Source organism: Zonotrichia leucophrys, chromosome Z (assembly GCF_028769735.1).
Source record: "Zonotrichia leucophrys gambelii isolate GWCS_2022_RI chromosome Z, RI_Zleu_2.0, whole genome shotgun sequence".
Lineage (NCBI taxonomy): Eukaryota > Metazoa > Chordata > Aves > Passeriformes > Passerellidae > Zonotrichia > Zonotrichia leucophrys.
The window spans coordinates 38,701,471-38,725,740 of NC_088200.1; the positions used below are offsets into that span (position 1 = coordinate 38,701,471).

General features: G+C 37.2%; 1 protein-coding gene across 5 annotated transcripts in view; it reads right to left on the minus strand.

Moving 5' to 3' along the window:
• Positions 1-24,270, minus strand: part of PUM3 (pumilio RNA binding family member 3) — a 69,881-nt gene continuing 45,611 nt past the window's right edge. For all 5 annotated transcript variants that reach the window (XM_064736556.1, XM_064736552.1, XM_064736553.1 and 2 more), the window contains exons 3-18: positions 22,988-23,170; positions 21,176-21,311; positions 20,348-20,423; positions 19,561-19,654; positions 19,284-19,350; positions 18,603-18,777; positions 16,888-16,991; positions 16,345-16,423; positions 14,572-14,670; positions 13,466-13,519; positions 11,830-11,910; positions 9,809-9,951; positions 8,915-9,137; positions 7,793-7,880; positions 5,846-5,936; positions 1-253 (exon numbers count right to left, since the gene is read on the minus strand). In XM_064736556.1, the coding sequence (XP_064592626.1) occupies positions 124-253; positions 5,846-5,936; positions 7,793-7,880; positions 8,915-9,137; positions 9,809-9,951; positions 11,830-11,910; positions 13,466-13,519; positions 14,572-14,670; positions 16,345-16,423; positions 16,888-16,991; positions 18,603-18,777; positions 19,284-19,350; positions 19,561-19,654; positions 20,348-20,423; positions 21,176-21,311; positions 22,988-23,170 (1,823 nt within the window). In that variant the 3' untranslated portion in view covers positions 1-123. The remainder of the gene's footprint in view (positions 254-5,845; positions 5,937-7,792; positions 7,881-8,914; positions 9,138-9,808; positions 9,952-11,829; positions 11,911-13,465; positions 13,520-14,571; positions 14,671-16,344; positions 16,424-16,887; positions 16,992-18,602; positions 18,778-19,283; positions 19,351-19,560; positions 19,655-20,347; positions 20,424-21,175; positions 21,312-22,987; positions 23,171-24,270) is intronic.

Consider the following 24,270-nt stretch of genomic DNA (forward strand, 5'->3'; position numbering starts at 1 on the left):
TTGTTTTAGAAATTATTTAATATACAAATGCATACGCTGCTTCTTAAAACAACCACAGTACAAAATCTTACCAAATCTCAGCTGACTGCATTGAAGTAAATGATTATTTTAGATTAATTTACACTAGGAAGTCAGTTTTTCCAGTAATGCTTCTATTCCTTTTACATTTTTATTCTGCTTCAGCTTTGGGATGAGCTTTTTTAATCCTTTTTTGACTGCGCTTGCCACGTTTTCATCAGTGCTTCGGAGAAGGCTGCAAGACACAGGAAAAAAATGAAGGATATCAAAGATCAGCATGCAGGTTATAGAAAGAGAAGCAGTCCATGGCAGGAAACAGTAACTATTTAAGACTACTGTAGTTCAAGCCGGACACTATCATCTGGCTATATATACTATAAAAAAGATGTAAAACATTCCATAAAATATGAAACTTCAAGTCAGAACACAGTCAACAGAGGATAAATCAGCCTGCAAGAAACTGCTGATCCCTATTCAATGCACTTTCAAATACTGAGTCAGACCAGGTTGTTCTGGGTTTCACCCAGTCTGGGCTTCAAACCTGCCAGGCTGGGGACAGCCAGAACTCCGTGGACCCCAGCCCCACTGCTGCACCATCCTCATGGGGAAAAGGTTTTTCCTTATCTCCAGCCTAAGCATCTTCTGTTTAAGCTTGTACCACTGCCTCTTACACTCTACTCACACATTGCTGTGAAGGGACCAGCTCTCCATCCATCCACTGGTGCCAGACATGCTCTCAGGAGCCTACAAGCTGCCCCTTTTCCCAGCTCAAACAGACTTGGCCGCATAGCCTCTCCTTCCAAGCCAAGGGACCCAGCCCCAGGCTATGCCAGTCGCCCTCCATTGAATTAACTCCAGCTGTTGGTGCCTTTCTTGTAATGCAGGTCCTAAAACTGGATGCAGTCAAGTACATCTAATATACATCAAGCACCTTCATTATTGTACTTTCACGCTGCAGTTAGTGAGGAACGATGAAGCCTTACCAGTTCTGTTCTCCTTTCAGATACTACTTTTGGAAACCAAATCAGATTTCCCAGATAAATTCTCTTCCTCAGAAACAAAGAAATTCATCATCAGCTGTAAAATACTATCAGCTTAGTAGTGCCTGTCCTTTTCTTCAGTTAACATTGAAATATTCTTGGATTGAAGATCTGCTGAGTTAATGACATACCAAATTTGCTACTTCAAAGTTATGAGTGAACACTGGCTAGAAAAGTGCATTCTACAGCCAGTTTGTGCAACTGTAACACCCACGCACTGGTATGAAGCAGGCTGCATGATACTGCAAGTCCTTACAATCCCTAGGATTCTTCCAAGTGGCTCCCAAATTTACATCAACCTAAAAGCTTACTTCTTACCTACCTTTTAAGCAATGATTAGACATGGCAAACTGAACTGAGTAAGACATAAAGGAATTAACGTAGCTTAAGATGAGATTTAAATTTTGTCTCCTTTAGGGCACCAAATCCTGTGCTGGATGGCAACAATATAGGCAGAAAAGCACTGGATGTCCATCTGACATCGCCACAATTTTCAGCTACTTCCCAGATTTATTTCTATGACTTTACAACATACTTCAGCAGCAAATTGTGTTACACTTTTAGATGTAATGGTACCATTTAATCAAGAGCCCTTCTTTAAAACTGAATTCAGCTGAGAGTGGTATTTTCTCATCTCTTCTATGACTCACGTGCCCCTGATAAAAGCAAGGAAGTCCAGAATCCTGGAAAAGGACATCCTGAACACGCTGGTAATTAACATGGAAAGGTACGTTAACATGGAAAGGTATGTATGTTTCACTCACTACAAGAGACAAGGACCACACAAAGTAGCAAGCCACTCTGGACTGCATTTTACTTATGTCTAAAAATGAATGCCAGCTTCTGACAGCTGTACACGTGTGATGTTGCTTTCAAACTCATAGTAACCACAGGTATGTCAAGAGAACATTACTAATACAGAACATCTGCATGTTTGATAACACAGCCAAAAGATCAACATAGTGACAGAGAGGGATATTTTTAAACTACTATTCTCTAAGTTCTTACAAGGTCTAGAAAGCTGGCACCTATGTATTTTGTGGATGTAAAACATAACTTCCACAGATTACAGAAATAAAGGAAGTCAATAACACATTTGGTAAAGTACATTCTTATCCATGTTCTACTCTGACGCTACACATCATTTAAAAATTTAAAAATATACCAAAAAGTCATATATAGAAATTTAAATAGGCAAGCATCTATGACATTCATGTACTTACAACGCTTAGTACACATGTGAGCATGCAGAGGGTCCTCTCATTACCTTTGGGATCCTCAAGATAGTACTAAGTCAGAACCAGGTCCCATATATTTTTATTACAATCAAAAGCAAGTAGAGCAAGGAAAGGAGAAGGTCCAGAGGATACCAGGTTACTGAGAAGCCAAGCACATGCACTGCTTATAACTGACAAATAAACTTAAAGGACTAGATAGCCAAAAATTTTCAAAAGAACTCACTAAATAATTCTGAGTTTCAGATCTCCGCATATGTGACAGATGGCTTCCAAAAGCCAACAACAAAACAAAAATCAATCATGGCTTTAGGAGGAACTAGTATTGTCTGAAAATTACCAGTGTCTGAACATTTGAGATTCTTTATGACAAAAGAAGTGTGTTGGTTTTATATGGCCTAGCTTTTGGTAGCTGGGGGGGCCACAAAAGTGGCTACTGTGACAAGCTGGCAGAAGCTCCAACCATGTCTGGGAGAGCAATCCCTGATGGCTATGAGGATGGACATGCTTCTGGCCAAAACTGGGCCAATGAGAGATGTTGGTAACACCTCTGTGATGACATATTTAAGAAGAAATTCCTAACAAAGTAGACACACAGTTTTTTTCTACCCAGAGAAGAGGAGGCGGTGAGAACGTGTAAGGGAAACAGCATGGCAGTACCAAGGTCAGTGCACGACAAGGAGGGAAGGAGGTGTTCTAGGCACTGGAGCCAAGCTGCAGGCCATGGCACAGATCACGGTGAAGCAGCTGTGCCCCTGCAGCCCATGGGGATCCATGGGAAATCCACCTGCAGCCTGTGGGGGATGTGCTCATTCCAGAGTGGGTGGATGCCTGGAGAAGGCTGTGATCCAGTGGGAGACTTTATGGGAGAGAGAGGGCCCCTGCTTCCAGGGTGGAGCAGCCTGTCCTTGGAGAACTGCACCCCATGCAAGAGTGACCACACTGCAGCAGTTTTGGGAGGACTGCTGCTCATTAGAGTGGACCCACAGCGGGGAAGTTCGCAGAGAACTGTGTCCTGTGGAAGGGACCCCATGGCCTCACAGGGGAAGGACTCCTCCTCCTGAGCAGCAGAAGAAAACCCCGGGTGACAAACTGACCAAACCCCTGTGCCCTGTCTCCCTGCACTGCCTGTGAAAAGGAGGGAGGGGTTGGAAGAGAAAAAAGTGATTTTTTTTTTTCAAGGGCTTATTTAACTTCTCATTATCCTCTGCTGATTCTGTTATTAATAAATTCACTTTCTACCTTTAAGTTAAACCTGTTTTGCACTTGGAGTGTTTTCGCCCAGCCCTTATCTTAACTCATGAACCCTTTGATAATTTTTTTCCTCTCCTCTGCCCAGCTGTGGCAGGGGAGGGTGAGTGAGTGGCTTTCATGGGTGCCTGGCATTTGGTCAGTGTCAAACCATGACAAGAAGTACCTGGGTTTTCTAAATGAAAAGATTTTTTAAAAATCAGCCATTACTTCATGTTAAAGAATCCCCTGCTGTTACTTTACACTAGACTAAATTAATCACTGCTGTACAATTTAGGTAGTCTCTTGGCTTCAGTGCATGCAGTTAAACAAAAATGCGATTAATTGCTATGTGATAGTGAAGTAAGCCAGTGTGACATGAAATAGAACAAAAGGAGATAGTTATGTTTGTGTGCTCTCAGCTGCTTAAACAAAAGGACATCATGCCTAAAAAGTCATCAAGAGAAGTTCACTCTAGAAAGAATTTAGATTGTGAAATAAGTGTTATTTAAAGTGAAATAAACCAAAGACTACCAACAAAATTCATCAAACACACAAACAGTCCTACAATATACTTTTTTCTCTCATTCCTGTTAGTTAAGTTTCATTATGGATGAAGTACTGCCAGTCTGGGAGGTAAGATCCTCTGCATGGTAACAAAGGACACTTCTTAAGGCTCCACTTGTAGAGACATGAGTAATAGTGGAGACGGAGAAAGACTGCCATTCCTCTCAGACTTTTCCACAAAACACACCACCCCTGGGCCAATTTCTTTAATGATCAATTAAAACAGTTTCCTCTTTTATCTCTAAGTCTTCTATGTCTATTAAAAGACTATTACAGTGATCACGAACAGTTATTAAAGTCTTAAATATAGGAAAAAAAATCTATTAATTTACTTAACAAATATATTTCGACAATCCCAACAGCTTAGTACATATACCAGCAACATCACATGTTAAATGAATCTTGTTCAGCCTTGACTTAAAGGAAAAATATCCAAGCAATATCCAAGTGTCAGTGAGTAAGCCTTTCCAACAAAACTTCACTGAACATCTGTGCACAGGATCAGATAACTTAAAGGCATTAGGCGCATTTGTTGAATTCTAAAGGCCTGTTATAAGAGGCAAAGAAAGAGCATTATCATTTTGGCAGCTGAACAATCTTAACAGCCACATACATGTGAGACTAGTAAGATGTTGTGTGAACTGGTTTTGTATCTGGATTGCAACTACTCTTCTACTACCAGTTCTTCTCACCAGTGATCTGAGTGACAATGACTAAAAAAATGTAGAATTAAACTCAGATTAGCTAACAGAAGTAAAAATGGCTTTTGATTCACCTTGCAAAAGGGCACAAACGTTGAAGCAGCCCTACTCTAAACTGATAAATAGCAGAGATGGAAAACAAAGAGCAAGGAATCTAAAAGTAACTTTAGGACAGAGAAGAGTGGAGCAGAAAAAAGAGATCAAGGCACTTAATGTTCAAAATCATGTTGTCTGTTTGAATTGTTTGCTGATTTTGCTTCAGTGAAAGTCTTTATGAGGTGCCAGAAGGGCATGGCTGATAAAAGAAGTTCCAGAACACAGACCGCATACTTCAGGTTATAGGACAAAACCTTGGGTTTCTATGACCTGATACTGACAAGCAGATACAAGGTGAAAGCAGCAATGATTAACACTGCAGGTCACTCTTGATAAAAAATGTTACTCTTAATCTGATCCCTGTGGGGTGTTTTTGATTTCACTAGTTGCACGGCTCACTGCTTCAAATTTGTGAGCCAGTTAGCTCATCATAGGCCTTTGCATATAAGTCTATTCTTATGTATGGTCTCTTCCAAACACTTCTCTGCTTCAGTGTGATAACTTTTTAGGCTTTGCAATTAAAGCATCAACACAAAACAGTAATTAACCAAAACAAGCAAAAGAAAACAATTTACAGATTTTTGTATGCTGCCACCAGTCCCAGGTATTCTGAAGTTAACTATTTTAATGTAGCTATTTGTGGACTGCTCTTTTGAGAGTTTTGTGCTTGTAAAACAAGACACGGTAGGCACAATTTAAATGAAATGTTTTTAATCTTCAGATTTTCTGATACTGAGCTGCTTCCTAGTACTACAAAAGATGAAACTCAAGGAATAATCTATGGAAACACTGATTTGAATTTTTCTAATCCTTGTTTCGTTCAAGACTTGCCAGCTGCATTTAAGATAGCACATGCTGAATATCATTTTGTTGGTATAAACTTCAATTTATGTTCTCGCAGCTGTTCAAGAAATTAACAAGGTTAATTTAATCAGAAGTAGTCATGCACCACACTTACCAACAAAGAATAATGGCACCTCGATTTACTTCTGCCCAAGTCTTCAGGTTCTCAATACCAACATGCTCTACCAGTGTTCTCCCAAAGCAAACTGCAAAATGTGAGAAAGAAGCAGGGAAGTAAAAAAATGAGACAATATCTTTCTACAAAGAAGCCCGTTAAAAGTTCTCTGTAGTTTTGATTTAATCAAATAGTTTCTAGTGCCCCCAAGTATTCACAAAGTTCTGCCCCCTCAAAATAATTGACTGTTCAATGCATTGCAGACCTTTATAGATATTAGACTGCTTCCAAGTACTGCATGGAATTTGTTAAACAACACCAGCACTGTGTGACAGTTTACTATTATAAAGTATGCAAACTTGTTTGTTTTTTAAAAAGAGTGTAAAATGCTATTAATATCTTAAAGCAGGCACCCAGTCCAAAAAGAGTACTCAGCAAGAATCACAGAATCATTCTGGTTGAACAGATCATGATATGCAATATATTAAATATGTAAACACCTCTATTGAAAAATGTTGTATTTTTAAGCATCTGACTCTGCAACTGAAGGAAAAGAATTTGAACAGAAGTTACTTAAAATTTCAGAGCTAATCCTTTATTGTTGCAAAAACTTTATCTTTTTCAGCTGTACTGGTGCTCCAGAGCTCTATTTCTTCAGTAGCTTCAAAAGCCTAAGCTGACTTCAGACTCATTACATTATCTAGTTTGACTTCAAGGCCCCAGCTAAATTTAAAGAACTGAACTGCATGGAAACTGTTCTTTCAACTTAGCCTGCTGAGCAAACTTATCGGTAAACAATGCAAAAAACTCACTCAACCCCAAAAAACACCTGCCTCCAAGCACTGCAGCTGTTTTTCGCTGTCACTTTATATCCCAATTCCACCTGAAGACAGGTTAGACTTTATACAACTTGCTCCCCATGTGATAGGAATTTGTTTAGGGTTTAATGACAATTTAATAAACTTAGAGCAGAAATTATGAATGGTACTTTTTTGGAGAAAACCAAAGGGAATAGCATGTGATTAAACTGGAAATTGTACAGTTTTTACAGAAATAAATCCAGATTAAGATCATCATTTCAGATAGGCAAGTCTCTGAAAGACACAAAAGTTTTCCTTTGGACATTTTCAATGATCTGCTTGAGAAGAGGGAAAACATTCAGAAAAATTTAATAAAACATAACCAACATTTTTAAAGGAAATAGTGGCTACCTAATTGTAGCAAGAGGAAAAGAAATAAAAAGTTTTACAAGATCTGATAATTCTACATAGACAAAAATACTATTACACACAGAGAAGTTCCCTCAAATTACACTTTGCCAACCATGTGCTTTCATTTTTTGAGCTTTCTGTATGAGAAAAAGTAATCACTATTAGGATAGAGTGATACCCACAGAACATTTTACAGTTACATAATAACATAAGTTTAAAAGCTAAATTAAGATGGGAACATCTGTGCCCAATATCTGCCTTATGGAACATAAACTAGCAAAGATGTCCTATTTTTGTGCACAAATTATTTTAGTAACAGTTACAAAGCATTAACCCAGCAGCACTAATGAACACAGTAAAGATTACAGCCTGGCTTACAAGGACTAATGGAACAGGGGCTCCTGTAAGAAAGACTTCACTGTTTCTATTATTATCCTTAAACTACTATGTAATTTAGCAAAGACACTGTAAGCATAGAAATGAACTCTGCCCCAAATACACAATAAAGTACTGAGAAAAAAACCCCAACCACTGCTTGCATTGCAAAAAAAAGCAAACATATCCTTGGCATTCTGTTTGTATAGCAGCTCACAACAGCAAAAACATAGAAACAATAACATTAATATTTCCATATACTAGTATACTCAAAGAAATAACTGCAACTATCTTATCTGAGGTCAGATAGCAAACTACTCTGAAGTCAATCTGAGAAAATAAAGCTGTATTTCCAACATACCTTCTTTTCCACTTGCTTTCATTTTTTCATCTTGCTCTATTAACCATTTCAAAACTAGATGGCCTGCTGGATGTTCTGCAATGTGGAGCTTTAAGGGAACAGACAAACAAAAAAAACCCCAAAATTATTTAGTGATGTTGGTTCAAAATTCAGTTACATGCCTGCCCATAAATATTTCTGCTTGGTTTATTCACTCTGCCGTCACACTGATTCACTGAGTCGTGACCTATACTAGTATAACAAGTTTGAAGTAAACTTCTCGTTACTCATTTAAATTGACCATTTAAACTCTTACTATCTTCCCTGCAACATTTATCTTTCAGTAATATAAACTATGCCAACCAACATTTCATCCACCCTTCCAAGGACTTCATTCTTAATAAACAAAACCTCCTGGTCTGTCTCTGCCAGAACTTCTACATCTTTCACATTTTCACACCTGAAAATCAACTACAGTATGGTTTACAGAAAGTCACAGAAAACATGTGTAGTTCACATTAAAATTTCAATAAATGTTTATCAAAGAATGTGAAACACAGAGCTAAAACACCCCAACTACGGAAATCTGGAGATACCTATCTCAAACACAGTACACATCATATTTTTTTGTTTTCTAGTCTATGAACACATATCTGACTGAGTTTAACAAAGTAGGGGAGGGGAACTCTTTGAAGAGAAGGTCATACTTTGAAGACAAACAGCGCTTATCTAAGATCTTTCCTCGTATGGAGATATGCATGGTGAAAGGTAAGAGATCCTGTCCCTCTCAATGTAAACAGTCCGATGACCTATAAAACTTTGCTAAGGGCTTGACTGCACATCAGGCTGTGTAACATGCTTGTCAGCAACCTTCCCACTAAGTGTTTAAAGCAGTTCTGAAGATTGAACATCATGAAGCACCTTGCCCTACAACTCATATGAAATGCTGGCTTCAAGCCATCTCTCCAGATGTGCTAATAATAAACTATGAATTCAACAAGTCAGAAAACAGGATCACATCTAATGTGCAAGTGCTATCAGTGCAGTACAGTGATGACATACATGAAGGAAATCAAGACCAGACTTCATTTTACTGATGCAGAAGATCTGCAGGATATCAGCACCTTGTCTTCTGTACATTACCTGTCCATCACGGCCCCCTGGAACCAGCTCTTCTGCTGCTAACTTAGCAATTGCATCTAGTGCAGGCTGGATGTCACCAAGAGCTGTTCTTAAAATATCAGCAACCAAGACAAAAGTAGCTTTGTCTATCACTACTTCTTGGGTATGTTCTTGCAAATATTCTAGCAAAGGTGAGGAAATGGCTTCCAGGAGTTCATGACGACGGAGTTCAGTATTCTTCTTACTGATGAAAGAGATAGCAGATTACTGCAGAAGACTTGCACTGTATGCACATCAAGTAACAAGAAATTTCAGAATGTATGTGCTATTTGAGACATTTAAATTATTGCTAGATTCAAATGCAGGCATAATTGTTCCCTCTGTTTCATGTACAATTAAACACATGTTGGACACAGAAGTTAAGAACGCATGGAGTGAAAATGTGTTTAAAGCTGACTGTCTCAAAACCTCTTGAGTTTTTTCTTGGAAGTAACATTTACTATTTCTTTTCATTTTGTTATCTCAACTATGGTAATGTATTTTACACAGCTTACTAGTCATCTAGAACTGCTCCCTCTTCAAAAACTGGTAAGCATCAATGTCAATAACAGAAACTGAAACCAAATTAACAATTTCCATTCTTATTGCTACATTTTGAGATATACTTTTATGCTAGCCAAAGAACCAGTAATGCATATTACAAATTTTCTTCTAACTGAATTTGATATATGAGCTTACACACAAAATATATCACAATATTTTCCCTTTATAAAAGGGGCAAAAGTGTATTATTTATATATATTTACATTACTTAGATTTATTATGAAGAAAAGTTGAAATTAAATCATCACAAAAAGTTGCATGACTTCTTCTGGGCTCTTAAGAAAAACCATGTAATTTTCATATCTGAGTTACCTATAGGCATTTCCATCTCCCTGTTGCAAAAGTGTGATGATTTCTGGAACAAAATGTGCAGGATCTCTAGGACTTAGCAAGTACAACAAGACCTTCTTTCCATATTTGTTGTTTATTATATCAGGCAAAGAAGCCTTTATTTCCTGTGGGAGTAAACAAACCACAACAAAACGTTAATGAAATAATAGTTCTTGGTCACTATCAGTATTAGAACTGCAAAAAAAGTACCAGGAGAAACTCTAAATGACAGAGACATGCTATCTCTTGTTGGTAATGTATCCATCTTTCTGGAGTCCTCGTGAAAAAGAGGGATTTTGTGCTGTAATCTGCCTGAATCCTTACACATGCCAGGCACCCAGTGTACAGTTCCAATCACATACCAAAGTTCAAAGCACCACAGACAGACTTTGGTCCAGGATTAAGATTCTGTGGACCTGGGAGATGATGGTAAGAAGAGACTTTCCTTCAGAGGATTTAAAGAGCTTAAAGCCCTCCTTTACCTACTAATTCTCAGCCCATACTGCCAACCCAGACAAATGTGAATTTTGCAATACTACCAAAAAATTCCAAACCAACAAAAACAGCCCCAAAACAAAAAAACTACCAAGAATTTCTTTTTCTCTGTCTCAAGTTATACCAGCTTTTTTATCTTCCTAAAGCTGTATATTTTATGGACAGAATGATAATCTCTATAAGGTATCTTTGAAGTGCAACTGCTCTTTGAAATAATTTTAAAGATTGGTTTTCTCTACAGAATATGCTTCAATGCTTGATTTTAAGATGCCCCCACCCCATCATCTGCTACTAGTTTTCATTGGTTATCTGAAGAGCTGGTTTTGATCCTAAAATTTTTTTCTCCCTCTTCCACCATCCTTTCCCCATTATTCACCACACCTAAGACCTGATGGCCAATTGTGTATGTGGGAAGGCCATGTCGTGTTCTCCATTCTCTGCCCAGACTGATGTTGTAGGATGACCAAACAATAAACATTCCATTACCTTTGATAATGGATTAATTCTTGATCTCAGATGATTCTGTAGTTAAATGACACCTTGGAAGCTCAGCTAAAGACACAGTATCTGAACTAATAAACTCTCCAGAAAGCAGAGTGCTTGTTACACAGTACAGGAATAGGTCAAATATATCATACTAGGACAGCTCAGATATGTCAGAACTTACTTCCTTAGACCTTTCCCAGAAGTTGTAACATTCCAAGCCTGGCTCTGGGAACCAAACCCAGCTGCAATCACAGCTGTAATCCTTGAGGAACAAAAGCCACCTCCACACAGAGATGCTTTCATCCTTCCAGGCCCATTAGAGAGGCACAGTCTAAGGGACAAATCCCTATGATATGGTACAAAATCCCAACTGCACCCTACACAAAGTTTCACAAGGGAAAAATTGTTCCTCTGCTTTGCAAAACAAGCCTCATCAGAACCACTTTCTCCTCATATTCCTTCTCCACACACAGAAGATTTGCCTCCTCTTTACCTCCCTGCCACTTCCCCTAAACCCATCAGCCCCTACAGCTATAGCATGAGTACTACTGCAAGCAGATTACACCACGTACGTCAATGTGAATTTCTCTGCTGAGAGGATGCAAACAGTTTAGCTTGCAAAATCAATAAGGTACCATCATCATTCTCAAGTTTTCCACCAATTTCATCTCTAGAAATACTAGTAGAGTTTAAACTTCTATGATAAAAGACATTGACTTTAAAGAGACTCCAGTCACCCCTTATCCAGAATGAATGTGTACTAAAAGGGAAAATTCCACCAAGCACTGAAACTAGCTTAAAAATAAAATCAAGTAAATAATTAAAATTATGTCTGAAAGCGCTACGCTCTGCTAGGAAAAGAAAAAACGAATCATGATACATAAATATAATGAAACAGAAAAAATGGGAAGTATTTAAATAGTCTAAAAAAGCAGATGGATTCCTACTTTCATCCTCCTATACACTGACAAACACATTGACACTATTTAATATACTATTTTAGGAGAAATTCAATTACTTACTGATATAATTAACTGCTTCACAAGTTTAGTGTCATCAATGCAATCAAATGCTGCCAGCAAGACCAGATGAGAAAATTCACCCTGCAAAGATGAGACATCAGAAACCACATGCAATCATTTTTTATGAATCTACTAACTGACTTATAATCAGGATTTCTGAGGGTTTGTCTCAAACATAACACAACATGAAGCACAAGCAAATTCTGACTACTGTCAAAGAATGAGAGAAGTCCAACATTTAGATTTCTTTTCAAAAGCAAGGCTTGTTAAAAGAAATATGTTGTTAAAACAGAGAAAAATCTTCCATTTCCAGTGGATACACTGTTTTATCACATGCAAGCTATTAACCTAATACTACTGTATTATCAACATTTGAAATCATAGTATTTTCCCTACAGCAACATTACATACAGACTTTATTTCTATTGTAGATTTGCTTAAAAGTGAACTAAGTCACATAAAATGTTTTTGGAGATCATATCTCTGCAATGAGCCATACAGTCCCTATTACATTGTTGGAGATCAAGTCTCCAGTACATTCAAAAGGGCACAAACAAACCAGTTCACTTGCATGTCAGTGAGGCGCTACATCGAAGTGAAACCAGATCTTCCAGTGTTGTGTCAGTTATTATTTACCCACTGTCTCGTATTTCCACATAATTTATAAAATTAAACAATTCATTTATTCTACTGCTAAATTATGGAGAGAAAGATTACCTAGACCAGTGGCCCTCAAAGTGGGCTGTACAAGACAATCCACCACGGTGCAGAAAGAAAATATTTTTGGAACCATTAATAAAAAATAAAATTAGCCTCTGGTTATTTTTATCTCATCCTTTCAAATTTTCTATTTCTATTATAATGTACACTACTATAGTAGTAAAGGCATGTGATTTATACATAAATATATATATTGGGGATATATGCCCGGGATGTGGTCAAAATGCTTGAATGCCACTGATTGAGACCACAATAACTATTAGAAAATAAAAAACTCCACAGCAACCAGGAAGGGAAGTTTAAAAAGCTCTTCTTTTACACCTACTGTTTAGCCTGTAGGTGTAGGTGTGAAATCTGGTTTCAACTGTTACTCTGCTGGTACTGCAGACTCCAAAAACATGTTTTTCCTTAAAAAGTAAAACAGACTTCTTCCATTGTATGCCAATTTATTTTGAAGCTTCCTGACTTGAAAAAAATATTGAGCATCTTCAAAGAAATACACATGTTAAGAGAGCTTTTTCAGTGACATCTCCAGCATATCTTTATTTTAATTCCTCCTCTTTATACAGGCTGCTTTACTCCCAATCAAGGAAAATTAACCAATGAGCCACATGAAGATGTAGTACAAAGTTGGGATCAACAAAATAAAAAGTAGAAAGAAAACTGAGGAATAATAATGAACTCAGCAATAATGAAGCATAGTACTACATGCAGTGCTCACAATGAAGCTTCTTGGCATGTCTTCAAATATTCCATACAGTTCAATTATTTTATATTATCTAAAACATCACTGCTATTTTAAGACTGGTTTTATAAAGATCTCTAAATTGTTCCCAGTGCCAAAGAACATTCAAGCTAGCCTCTATCAAATCACTAGTTTCAGAGACTATGAAATAAATGGTTAATATACACTCACCGTTGCTATTTTTTCAATGTACGTCTTCATAGTTTTCACAATGACTTTCCTGTCCTATCCAAAAGGAAAGAGGAAACTCAAATGAGCCTAGAATACCAGTGATTCTGAGTAACTAAACTGCTATTTACACCTTTCAAAAAGATAATCTTCAGTTTGCTTTCTAAGGCAAAGGCATCTATGAAAGATTAACCCATATTCTATTACTTTACACCCAGAACCAGCATGGAAAGTTAAACCTCAATTGTAACTTGAACCCAGACAGATCCCATGGTATATTTACAAGTCCAGATCACCAATGGGACATGACAAAAAAACTTGGAAAAAACCACAGCAAACAAAAAACCCCAAACCATCACATATGTTCATTCATAATTTGTCCATTAATTAAAGGAGAATGCATTTCATCTCTTCATTTGGTAAGAAGCATATTCAACAGAACTTGAAACTCTAGCTTGGTTTAAATCCCTATTACTAGCAAGAATATTTTGTCAGAAAGTTCCCTCCCTGTATTTTTGGCTCTTGGAATCAGTCTTCTTTAGATCAATTACTATGCCTAGATCCTAGGAATTTTTTTTCTGCATTCTTTAGGAAGTGGACTATTTTAATAAGTAATCTTTTTTATTTTTTAACAGAGAAAAACATAGGAGGCATTACATTATGTCCAAGATGTGATGACATGTATTACACCAAAATTTCTGGATACTGTATCAGCTGATGAAACTAAACCACACTTCCTGTAACATTTTGCAAGTCTTGGCATTCTAAAGCCAAACATGGTTTCACACTACGACTACTTTACTGTTCCCTCCCTACCATCAATTTCACTTATATTAAGAAACCTATGGGATAAATGAAATGCCAATAACCTTGCAGTGGAAAAATTACTGCAGGCATCACTGCCAAAACCTCTGCTAAAAATAAAAGGAGGTGCTTCTCCTATAGAAGTTCTAATGAAAGCATTTAAGTCACAAAAAGCATTGCTTAAGTTTGCCAATAGATAAAAAGAGCCCGTTTTTAACCTTGCTCTCAAATTGTTAATTGCTTCGAAATGTGCACAAGCATATGGGCAGCCAGAGAGAACTAATTAGAGGGAAACCAAATATTACCTTGGGAGTGCCATGCCACAAACAGTGCATTGCTACTCGGGCTCCATCGTGAGTGTGTGCCAGGTAGATGACAGCCTCTCTGATAGCTTCTATCATTTCCTGAGGAAGAAAAGGTGATAAAGCAAAACATCAAAGAAAAGGCTTGAGGAACTCAAGAAATAATTATTTTGTCTGCCCACAGGATACTGCTCTACACTCCATCACTGGCTCTAGAGAATCACTCTCATTTCCCTGACCTATGAAAAACTGCCATAATAGGAGTCCAAAAGACTGTAAATGACACAAGTTTTCTTTCTTTAAAATTACACTGTTCATCATAATCATGCCATGAAATCACAGCTGTACTGAAGCTTGTCTGCTATCCTATTACAAAAAAAATCAACAAAGGGTGCTCAGAACTGAGACAGAAATTAGTGAAAAACACAAACATTAATTTAGGACAAAACCTTTGAAGATGATGCATATTCATAGATACAGAGTAGTAGCCAGAAAGTAAGAAGAACTAAGTCATTTAAGCACCAGGTTATGTTATAAATCAGGTATTACAAGACATAGCCAGAAGTTTTGTCTTCATATCAAAGGAATGAAATACCATTGCCAGATAGCTTCAGAAAAGAAGAAAAAAGAAAAAGCCAAAGAAAAAAATCTAATTAAATCAAATGACACCCTCTTGGGTTACTAGATACTACTTCTGTTACTATCCAATAAACTTCCTCAAAGTGCAGTTCCTACCTATGCCTGTTTTCTGTCCCTAGTTCTTCTTGCTCTTTAGCCAAAGGCTCCAACCATTTTACCAATTATTTACAAACTGTTCAGTCACAACACAATTGGTATCACTACTGTAAGCATAGGCAGGAACAGATCTGCAGAAGGGGTTTCCAAACCCCAAAGACCATGTCCATATACCAGCACATTTGCCCAGAAAGCCAAGCAAGGAGATACAACCTTATTCCCCTGATTCATGCAAGCCCACAAAACCAAAAGCATTCTCAGACATAGCATCACATAAAACCATGCACAGAAATGTTCTGGGCTCTGAAGATTTAGACTCAGAACAGGCCCTAAATAATCCATTCCCTATCCCTAGCTTTGGGTTTATTAACAGTAACAAAGATGTATTCAGGAGTCCAGTCTGGCAGAAAGAAGCAAGAGACAGCAAGTTTAGAAGGCTCTGCCTAACTTGAAGTGAGATGGCTCTGAGCTGCAGAACCAAGGTGAGGCTGATGGACAGACCTTGAAGACAGGTAAAGTCAAACAGGATACCAGCTTAAACCATGTCACATCACACAGACAGACTTAGGCCTAAATACAAGAATGTCTGATGTAATCTTAAACCTGCAATTTAATATGGATATAGCAAACAAAGTTTTGCTGACAGAAGGGCCAATTTCTCTATTTTGGTCAAGAGATTTCTGGACAATCACTGCAAGTTGTTAAGAAACTGGAAAGCTTAACTACTCCAAGCAATGGTCTTCACTTAAATTATGTTCGCCAGCTACTGAGAAGGTCATTTAGCAGGAAAAGAGGGAACATCAAAGTCATCTCACTTCTTTTTTAAGAATTCAAGTATCACAAACACTTGTGAAAGTTCGCTGTAGCTATAAATTTCCATACAACAATACTTCCCATCCTCTATCTAGAATCACCAGATGTGTAGAACTCTATTAACGAAAGATGTGTATTTTTGTCTAGTTAATTTACATTTTCACAAGAAGATGAAAAACCTTCCACAGAAAGACAAAAGAAGACAAAAAGCAAAATAAAAATACTTACAGATCTTTGTTTTGGAAGAGCGTAAGTGAAGAAGTCCAAAAATACTTTATGTACCAGTGAGTGCTTTATCACCGCCTCTCTGTACGTGGATAGTTGAAAATAAGCAACAAGCTCCCCACAAACAATCATTTTACATTATGTTAGCAATACCTCATTTGTATTTTAAAAAGTTAGGCAGCGTGGTGAGCAAAAAACACACGGTCATTTTGGATTCTAACAAAACTTACAAATTATAGAACGTATTTTCTTCACTGGAGAAGCATATCAAATAATGCATTATGGAAATATATCATAGTGCAACATTTCTGCCAATTGTCTGACTGGGACACAGGACACTAACTCAGAGAAGGAGAGTTCAAAAATCAGGGAAGACACTCTTTATGACACCTGGGACAAAACCACAGTCTATTCAGCACCACAGCATTACAGCTTAAAAGAGTATCAGTATCACTGTCATCTGAACCTACAAACATACTAGTTGTATGTAAGAAACAAACTGATTTGTGCTAGATTGTCACATGTTCAGCTGATTTTTGTCCTTACTTTTGTGCCATTGGTGTAAGAATCTGCTTCATTTCATCCAAGATAGTCTCTCTCTTTTCAGGTTGAGCTTCTAGCACTTTATCCAGTGTTGGGACAGCTGGTGTCTGAAACGAATGCACAACCAGAGGTTTAATCATACCAGAGTTCATAGAAAATTACAATGCCTAGAAATTTTTCAATCAAATGTCAGGAATATCAAAAACAAAATTAATTTTCTGCAAAACTAACAATTTTTACAATTTTAAAAATAAAAAGCTACCTTTTCTGAGTATGTCAGAAGCTGTAAATTTCAGTTTCTACAAATTAAATATTCCTCATTAGCAAACAATACCCACTTCTATAGCCCGAGCTGCTTTTTGCCAATCACAACCGTATTGTGATTGCCAATTACATCAGCTCTTCATGCCAGATAGAAGGCAAAATACATAAAACTGGCATTGTGTTAAGGTGCTCCTGAGCTAAGCAGAAATCCTGCTTTAGGCACACATCAGAGGGCAACACAACAAGTTAATGAACTGAGAAGCCAACAAAGGTCCAGGAAATTCCAGTTCAGGAACAGCAGAGAGAGGGAATATATACTATATACCTTATACACAAAAGTACTTCCTGGTAACTCTTCTAAAATAATCTGCTCTCAGAAGAAAAGTCTGACTGGATAGACAACTAGAAGAAATATTTTTTAAACCATCTCTGCTACTTTTTAAAGACTACACTGCAATTTTTTATAAACCTACATTTGCTGAATCTTGGTTTTGCACCACAATGTATGGCTACCTAAAGCACTTACGCCAAAAATACCAGAATGATGGAAGCTAACAGTGCCCTTCATTCCATGGGCTGTTTGACTCTCAGTACATATTACAGCCCATAATCACAACAAACAAGTGTGATTACTCAGCGCTGCAAAATGCCTAACTAAAACCTACAATAACCTGTTAAGAAAATACAGGTTCAGAAATGAGCTAGTTAATTTCTTAAGATGATTTTAACAGAAATCTTGCGTATCAGGGAACAGGTGAAAAAGTCACTAGAGTGGAGTTAGTAATTTTGTAAAACAGTTTTGTACTTTGTAGCAAAATTCATAACCCTAATGGATACCAACTTTACAAGTCAGCAAAAATTAAAAACAGAATTCAAAAGAATGGAGTTCGTAGTTTTTAAGAAGGTTCCAACTGCCTGGTGAACATCTACCATAGACCTAGATTTTGGTGCAGTTTGAACTCAAGTCCTACAGTCTCCACGGGAAAAGAAAACAAAGATTAAAATTAAGCCCAAATGGAACACTGTATGTGGATACTGGCCCATTCTGCCCACACTCAGTTTTCACAAGACCCAAGATAGTTCTGACACAAGAGTCATCTACAGCACTAATAAAGGATTACACCTAAGTCTTACCTCAGCAAGGATGATATCAGCCTAGGCACTATGAGAACTGAAACTATATAAGAATAAACTGTCTCTGATGAGCAGAGCAAGCTCATACATGAACATAGCATATTTTACATAGTACAAATTAAAACAACCCACAACAATTTCATCTAAACTAGAAATGTGCAAGTAATCATTACATTTAAACATGCTAAACTAGACTGCCTTTGGACAGCTGACAGAAAGAAATGCTATCAAAAGAAATAGCAGGTAAAATAGGTAAGGCGTTACTAACACAACACCTTATGGGCTAAACTGTCTTAAACCACAATATATTGAAATACCACCTTGTAAACCTGGAAAGTGTTCCCATATAGCTCTTCTGTCAGCATGTTCCTCTGCTCCAGAATGGCTTTGTCATTATATGCATATTCCACCACAGCAGATGCTTCGGCATGACGGAGCATTTTTTTCACATGGCCTTTAAAACTTTTTATTATTTCTGCAACTTGTGCTTTTGTCCTGTTTTACAAATACAAATATTAAGAGTTAAAACTTCTAGAGATAAGTTTACCTATTGACAGTTTTATTTTTAGAAACACATTTAGGTAGTAAGTTTTATCACAGAAACCATGAAATTTATGAATCTGAATCAGCTTTATGGCACTTGGGAAAATATGTAAGGCATTTTGAGGGAAAGTAAACAGTGAATAAATTCTAGAGAATAACAAATGCCATACTGAAATGCTTAGCAAAGAAAACTTTTTTAAACCAGTGTTTTATATACAGCAAAGACCAACTCTGACAAAAAATCTAACAATTTTTTTGGTCATGTTTTCCTTGACATGTACAGCATTAGCTTTATTTCTTGCAAAAGGAAAAATACAGTTAGCACCCCCCTGCCATAGTATTACAAAGGTGTTGCCGGAGACGTATTTTTCATTCATGATCGATCCACTACAGATTAAGAAGGAGCATTTACACTGGAAACGAAACAACACTGATGAGCAAATTCACTTGATACTCACCCATACATAAGAAACTTCTTCACAATATTTCTGGAATATTTTGACTTGCTCAATTCTATTAGGCTATCTAGAAGAAGAGAGAAACATTCAGCTGGCTTATTTTTCACTACATTAACTCCATGAAATGATAAGGCATTATTTAAATAAGTATGAGGAGTTCACTAGAAATGATGCATCAGTTCAGAAAAAAAGGTAAAAATATTCAATAGAAAACAACATGGTTTGTTAAAATCCTTCCTAACCACAATACAAATGCATATAAGTAAAATGAAAATACCTTTCAATTCTTCAAATGTCTCTTGCCTTTGCTTCTCATTACCATACTGAATAAAGCACTGGATCACCCGGGTTGAATCGTGAGCAAACGCCAGCTAAAGGACAGATATTTTGTTACTCTAGGCCATTCAAAAGGCAGTATGCACCATAATTATTTTAATGTATGTGCTCTCTGGTATTGTTTCATCCCACATGTAATGCCGATTATAAAATCAGAAAAGCAGTTACCTGCTTATAACAAACCAAGACTTAAGGGTTTTTACCTTAAGTCAAAGAAAATACAGACAACAGCTGGTGACAATTAAGGACAAGCATTAAGGTTTTCCATACTGAAATAAAACCATTAAATGGTATCTCCATTTTGTTCCTCTTCTTTATAATTTCAGAGTAAGTATGATGAAACAGTTCCACTTCAGCACAGAATATGAAAAGCTCAACATGCTCCACACTGCAAATTTATTCATTTCAAGAATAAAGCAGAAAGACTATTTAGAATGATTAAGCATGAGGACACTAACTTCCCTAGAAAATTGCAAAGCAACAGTTGTGACTAATTAAACCTCCGAGCTCCTGAACCCCAGCTAACATCAAATTTCACAGGACTAAATCTACTTGGCTACTTTTACAACAGCCAGCTGACAGACAAAGCATCCCAAGACTACTATCCCGAAATACAGGTGCCAAACGCAATCTTTCAGCCTTATTTTTTATTCTTTTTGCTCACAGTTTCACTATTCATTAAAGAAGAATTTATGAATTTCCACACTATGCCATTAGTATTTTCTTACATTTTTAATTTTCCCATGAAGAAGCTTCTGTAGTTCATTCATCAGTTTTTCTCGTTTCTCCTTGTTGCATTTCTTCCTACAAGCAAAAAAATCTAGTAAAACAATTCTAATTGAGGAAGAAGCCTTTTTGTAGTATGATTCACTTTTATCTATAAATTAAGAAGCAAGACAGTACAAATAAAACCAGGCTGGCTTCTGCCAATCCAAATTTATACTGTCATTCATTAACCCAGTACAGAGATGTGATTAAGCTGTTTTGGTTCATGGAAATCAAACTAGAATTCCACACTTTAACTTTATTCTATTTTTGAGTAAAAATTTCAAAAATATTTTTTGAAACATAAACTCAAATTTGCAGTCAGAGTTGCTTACAGGTCCAAAAACCTGTAGGCATGCAAAGCACAAGCACTTAGAAGAAGCAAAATTAACTTTTCTTGCCGATATGGGGCACCAGTTCTACAATTACACCCTCAGACAGACACAATGAACCTTCATATAAAATTCATGCAGTAATCCCACTGCAGAATCAGGGTGAATCAGTGCATGCTCTGCATTTCAGAGCTGAGAAAACCAAAAAAATACAATTTCTTAAGCAATTACTCACAAATTTAGGAATTTTAGCCTAAAATACAAGTTCAATCCAGACATTCCTAGGACCACAGGTTACCATATTCTGTTTGATCTACCTACAAAATTGCATGCAATGTTACTGTTCATTCAAAGAGACTCAGTTTAGAAATATAGTTTTATATAATTACAAGATAAGAAAGATGGTATTCTGGCAATTTATGACTAGAAGTCAACAGAGTGGAAGAAAAAAGTCATTACCTTCTCATGCCTTCCCATATTTGTTTAGATTTTACAATTATGTCATAATTACTTTTATCATTAATTTGTCTGGTTTGCTTTAACTCTTTCCTTTTCTTTTTGAAGTCATTCCAATCTGGCTTCTTAGAATCCGACCCTTAGGGGAAAAAAAAATTATTTTCTACAGTCAATAAATAAAAGAGCAGCAATAGAATTCTTTACCAGTCTAAACTGTGGCAGTTCTATGACTTGAATTACTAACAATTCAGGGCCTTTGCTTGCAGTTACCCAGCTAGCCATAAATCTTGAATGAGTATGCTAAGCTAGTAATCTAGACTACTGGGAGAACAAGGCAAACAATTAATTTTCCTCAAAACTGTCACAGGATGCATCACAAATCCCTTAACAGCTTGAAAGGTGACTGAAGATGTATTTAGCAGCTATGGCTGCCCCAATAATTCTCTCATTTTAGTTTACTTGTAATTCATGCACACCTTACCCCTCTCCCAAAAGGAGAACCCTAACACAAAGACACATATCTGAAAACTCTATAAAAGAAAAGAAGTGAAACTCTTTTTACATGCCTAATCTTTTTACTCAGTCGAATTTCTTAAGCATGGTATTTTACTATACAACCCTTGTACACTGCCACACAACAAATTGGGGCAAAATAATGTTATAAAGGGGCCACAATTTATGCATTAAAGACACCACCTAAAATTTGTATAGCTTAAAGCACTGTTCATTAGTATTTAGCAGCATGTACTTAACTGTTTTACCCATTCAAAAACTCATGTTTTCCTTTTTACAAAGCATATTATTGATTTTTATATCACTCTTCTAAAGCAACAGTGACAAGAAAAACTTGTAATGCTTTGAGAGCAGTGCAATACACAGAGGCTTTAATTTATTCTTATGAACAACATTAAAAGGTTTGCTGTGGGTTTACTTTTTTTTAAAGCAGGCTTATAAAAACATTCTACTGTTATTAGATTTTCAGACATCTAGTGCATATTCCATGTGAAGCCATTCTGCAAATGTGCAAGAACAGCCGTAATAAAACACTTGACACAATCTACTCTCCTTCAAGCAAATGACATATTTCTGCAGAACTTCAGAATCCCTATTTAAGTTCCCACTTCTAATTTTACAGCACTGATTAACTGCCCCAGTAGAGCTTTACTTTAGAAGAGAGGATGGGAAAGGATGAAGATCTCAAGCAGAAGGAATTAATTTGAAAAAGAAATCCATTTAACATGATTATACCAGACAACTCTTCAGGCTTTCTGTATAAACATCAGAAAGAAAAAAAGCTGTAAAACATAAAAGCAGTGTTAACACCCATTATGCTTTTTTTTCTCTCAGAGGATGTGACCATATAGTCTGGACCAGAGAAAGGAAATAATGTAAAGGATAATCAACACGAATTTCTGTTCCAAAGCCCATAGCAAGTACTTTTAGAACAGTCCAAAACACACCATGGAAAGCTCTGTGTTTGCAAATCATGTGTAACAATTGCCAGTTTCATGCTGACCACTTAACACTGCCATTAAAATAAATAGCTTTAGGATGGTAAGACAATTTTAAAATTTGCTACTGGGTCTTTATTTTTGACTTCCAAGAAAACTCCAAACTGTTGATTTTCATGATTTGACTAAGCCTCAGGCTTAGTCAAGTGAAGTAATCTTTCCCACAGCAAAGATTAAACAGGAAGCTAACCTGGAGTTAATTCAGCCAATTTGGAAAGGCAGATAGAAAGAGGAAAACCTAGATGACCAATGTGTTTTCCAAAACCTGGTTTCCCTTGATATCCAGGCTTAAAAATCTGCTCACCTCCCTCTTCACCATCCTGGCATTTTCTCTTCTTTGCAAACTTTTCTGGTTGCTGTTTATTCTTGAATTGTTTGACAGTAGTTTTTCCAGGTCTTAACTGTCCTTTAACAAATTTCTTGGAAATGAATTTTGGCTTTTCTTCCTCATCTCCTTTGTTAAAAACTTTCTTTGGTGGACCTGAATCTATTAACCAACACAAAAGAAATTAAAATGCTATCACATAGCTACTATCACTTCAAAAAAAAAAAAAGATTAAAAATTACTGCAACAAGAATTAAACTTCTTTCTAATAACAATTTTGTATTTAACAAAATTTATTATGTGCTTCTCAAAGCTGATGTTATCACTGCAGCCCCTGCGTGTGTATGCTTTCTCTAGGGTAGTTCTGCCCAGGCTTTATCTTCTGGGCAGCAGTGTAACAGCTCAGGCATAAAAAGGATTATTCCATATTAACAATTTCACCATCCCCGACATCAAAGTCATCAATCCCCAAATCCCCACTCCTTTCACAGTTCATGATCAGAGCTGCTCCAACATCATCTGTTCTGAGGCAGCAGAGAAAGGGATTTTCTCAATCCTAACCCACAGTAGGTTCCCATCTAGCTTCACCTCTCAGATAATTTTGTCTTAATGTAGGAACACCAAGTCTAGAATCAAAAGGTTATCAACTTCAAATTTTTAACTGAGAATATTTCAGGTGAATCAAACAGAGATGAAGGGCTTGCAATGCAACCTGTTCAAAGCATTTCAGCAAATTAGTGGCTCATACAGTCAGCACAGTTTTGAACACAAGACAGAGTTAAAGAATGGCTGTGGCAGGGAGGCACCTCTCAAAGACACCTGCTCCAACCCTCCTGCTCCCACAAGGCCACTCGAAACCAGGACCATGTCTGGGTGGCTTCTGACTGTCTCCAATGTGGTAAACTCCACCATCTCCAGGATAACCTGGCCCCGTGTGCAGTCACTCCTGGAATGTGGAGGTTTTCCTGATACTGAGAAGGAATCTCCTGTGTTTTAGTTTGAGCCCGCTGTTCTCTGGTCCTGTCACTGGGCACTACTGGAAAAAGTCTGGCTCTGTCTTTGAACCCTCCCTTCAGACACTGTACACATTGAGCAGATCCCCCTCAGCCTTGTCTTCTCCGTGGGACAGGCTGAACTGACCCAGATATCTCAGCCTTTCCCACCAGAAGAGATGCCCTGGTCCCTTCACCATCTTTGCAGCCCTTCACTGGGCTCTCTCTCTCTGTCTGTATCTCTGTTGCACTGAAAAGCCAGAGCTGGGC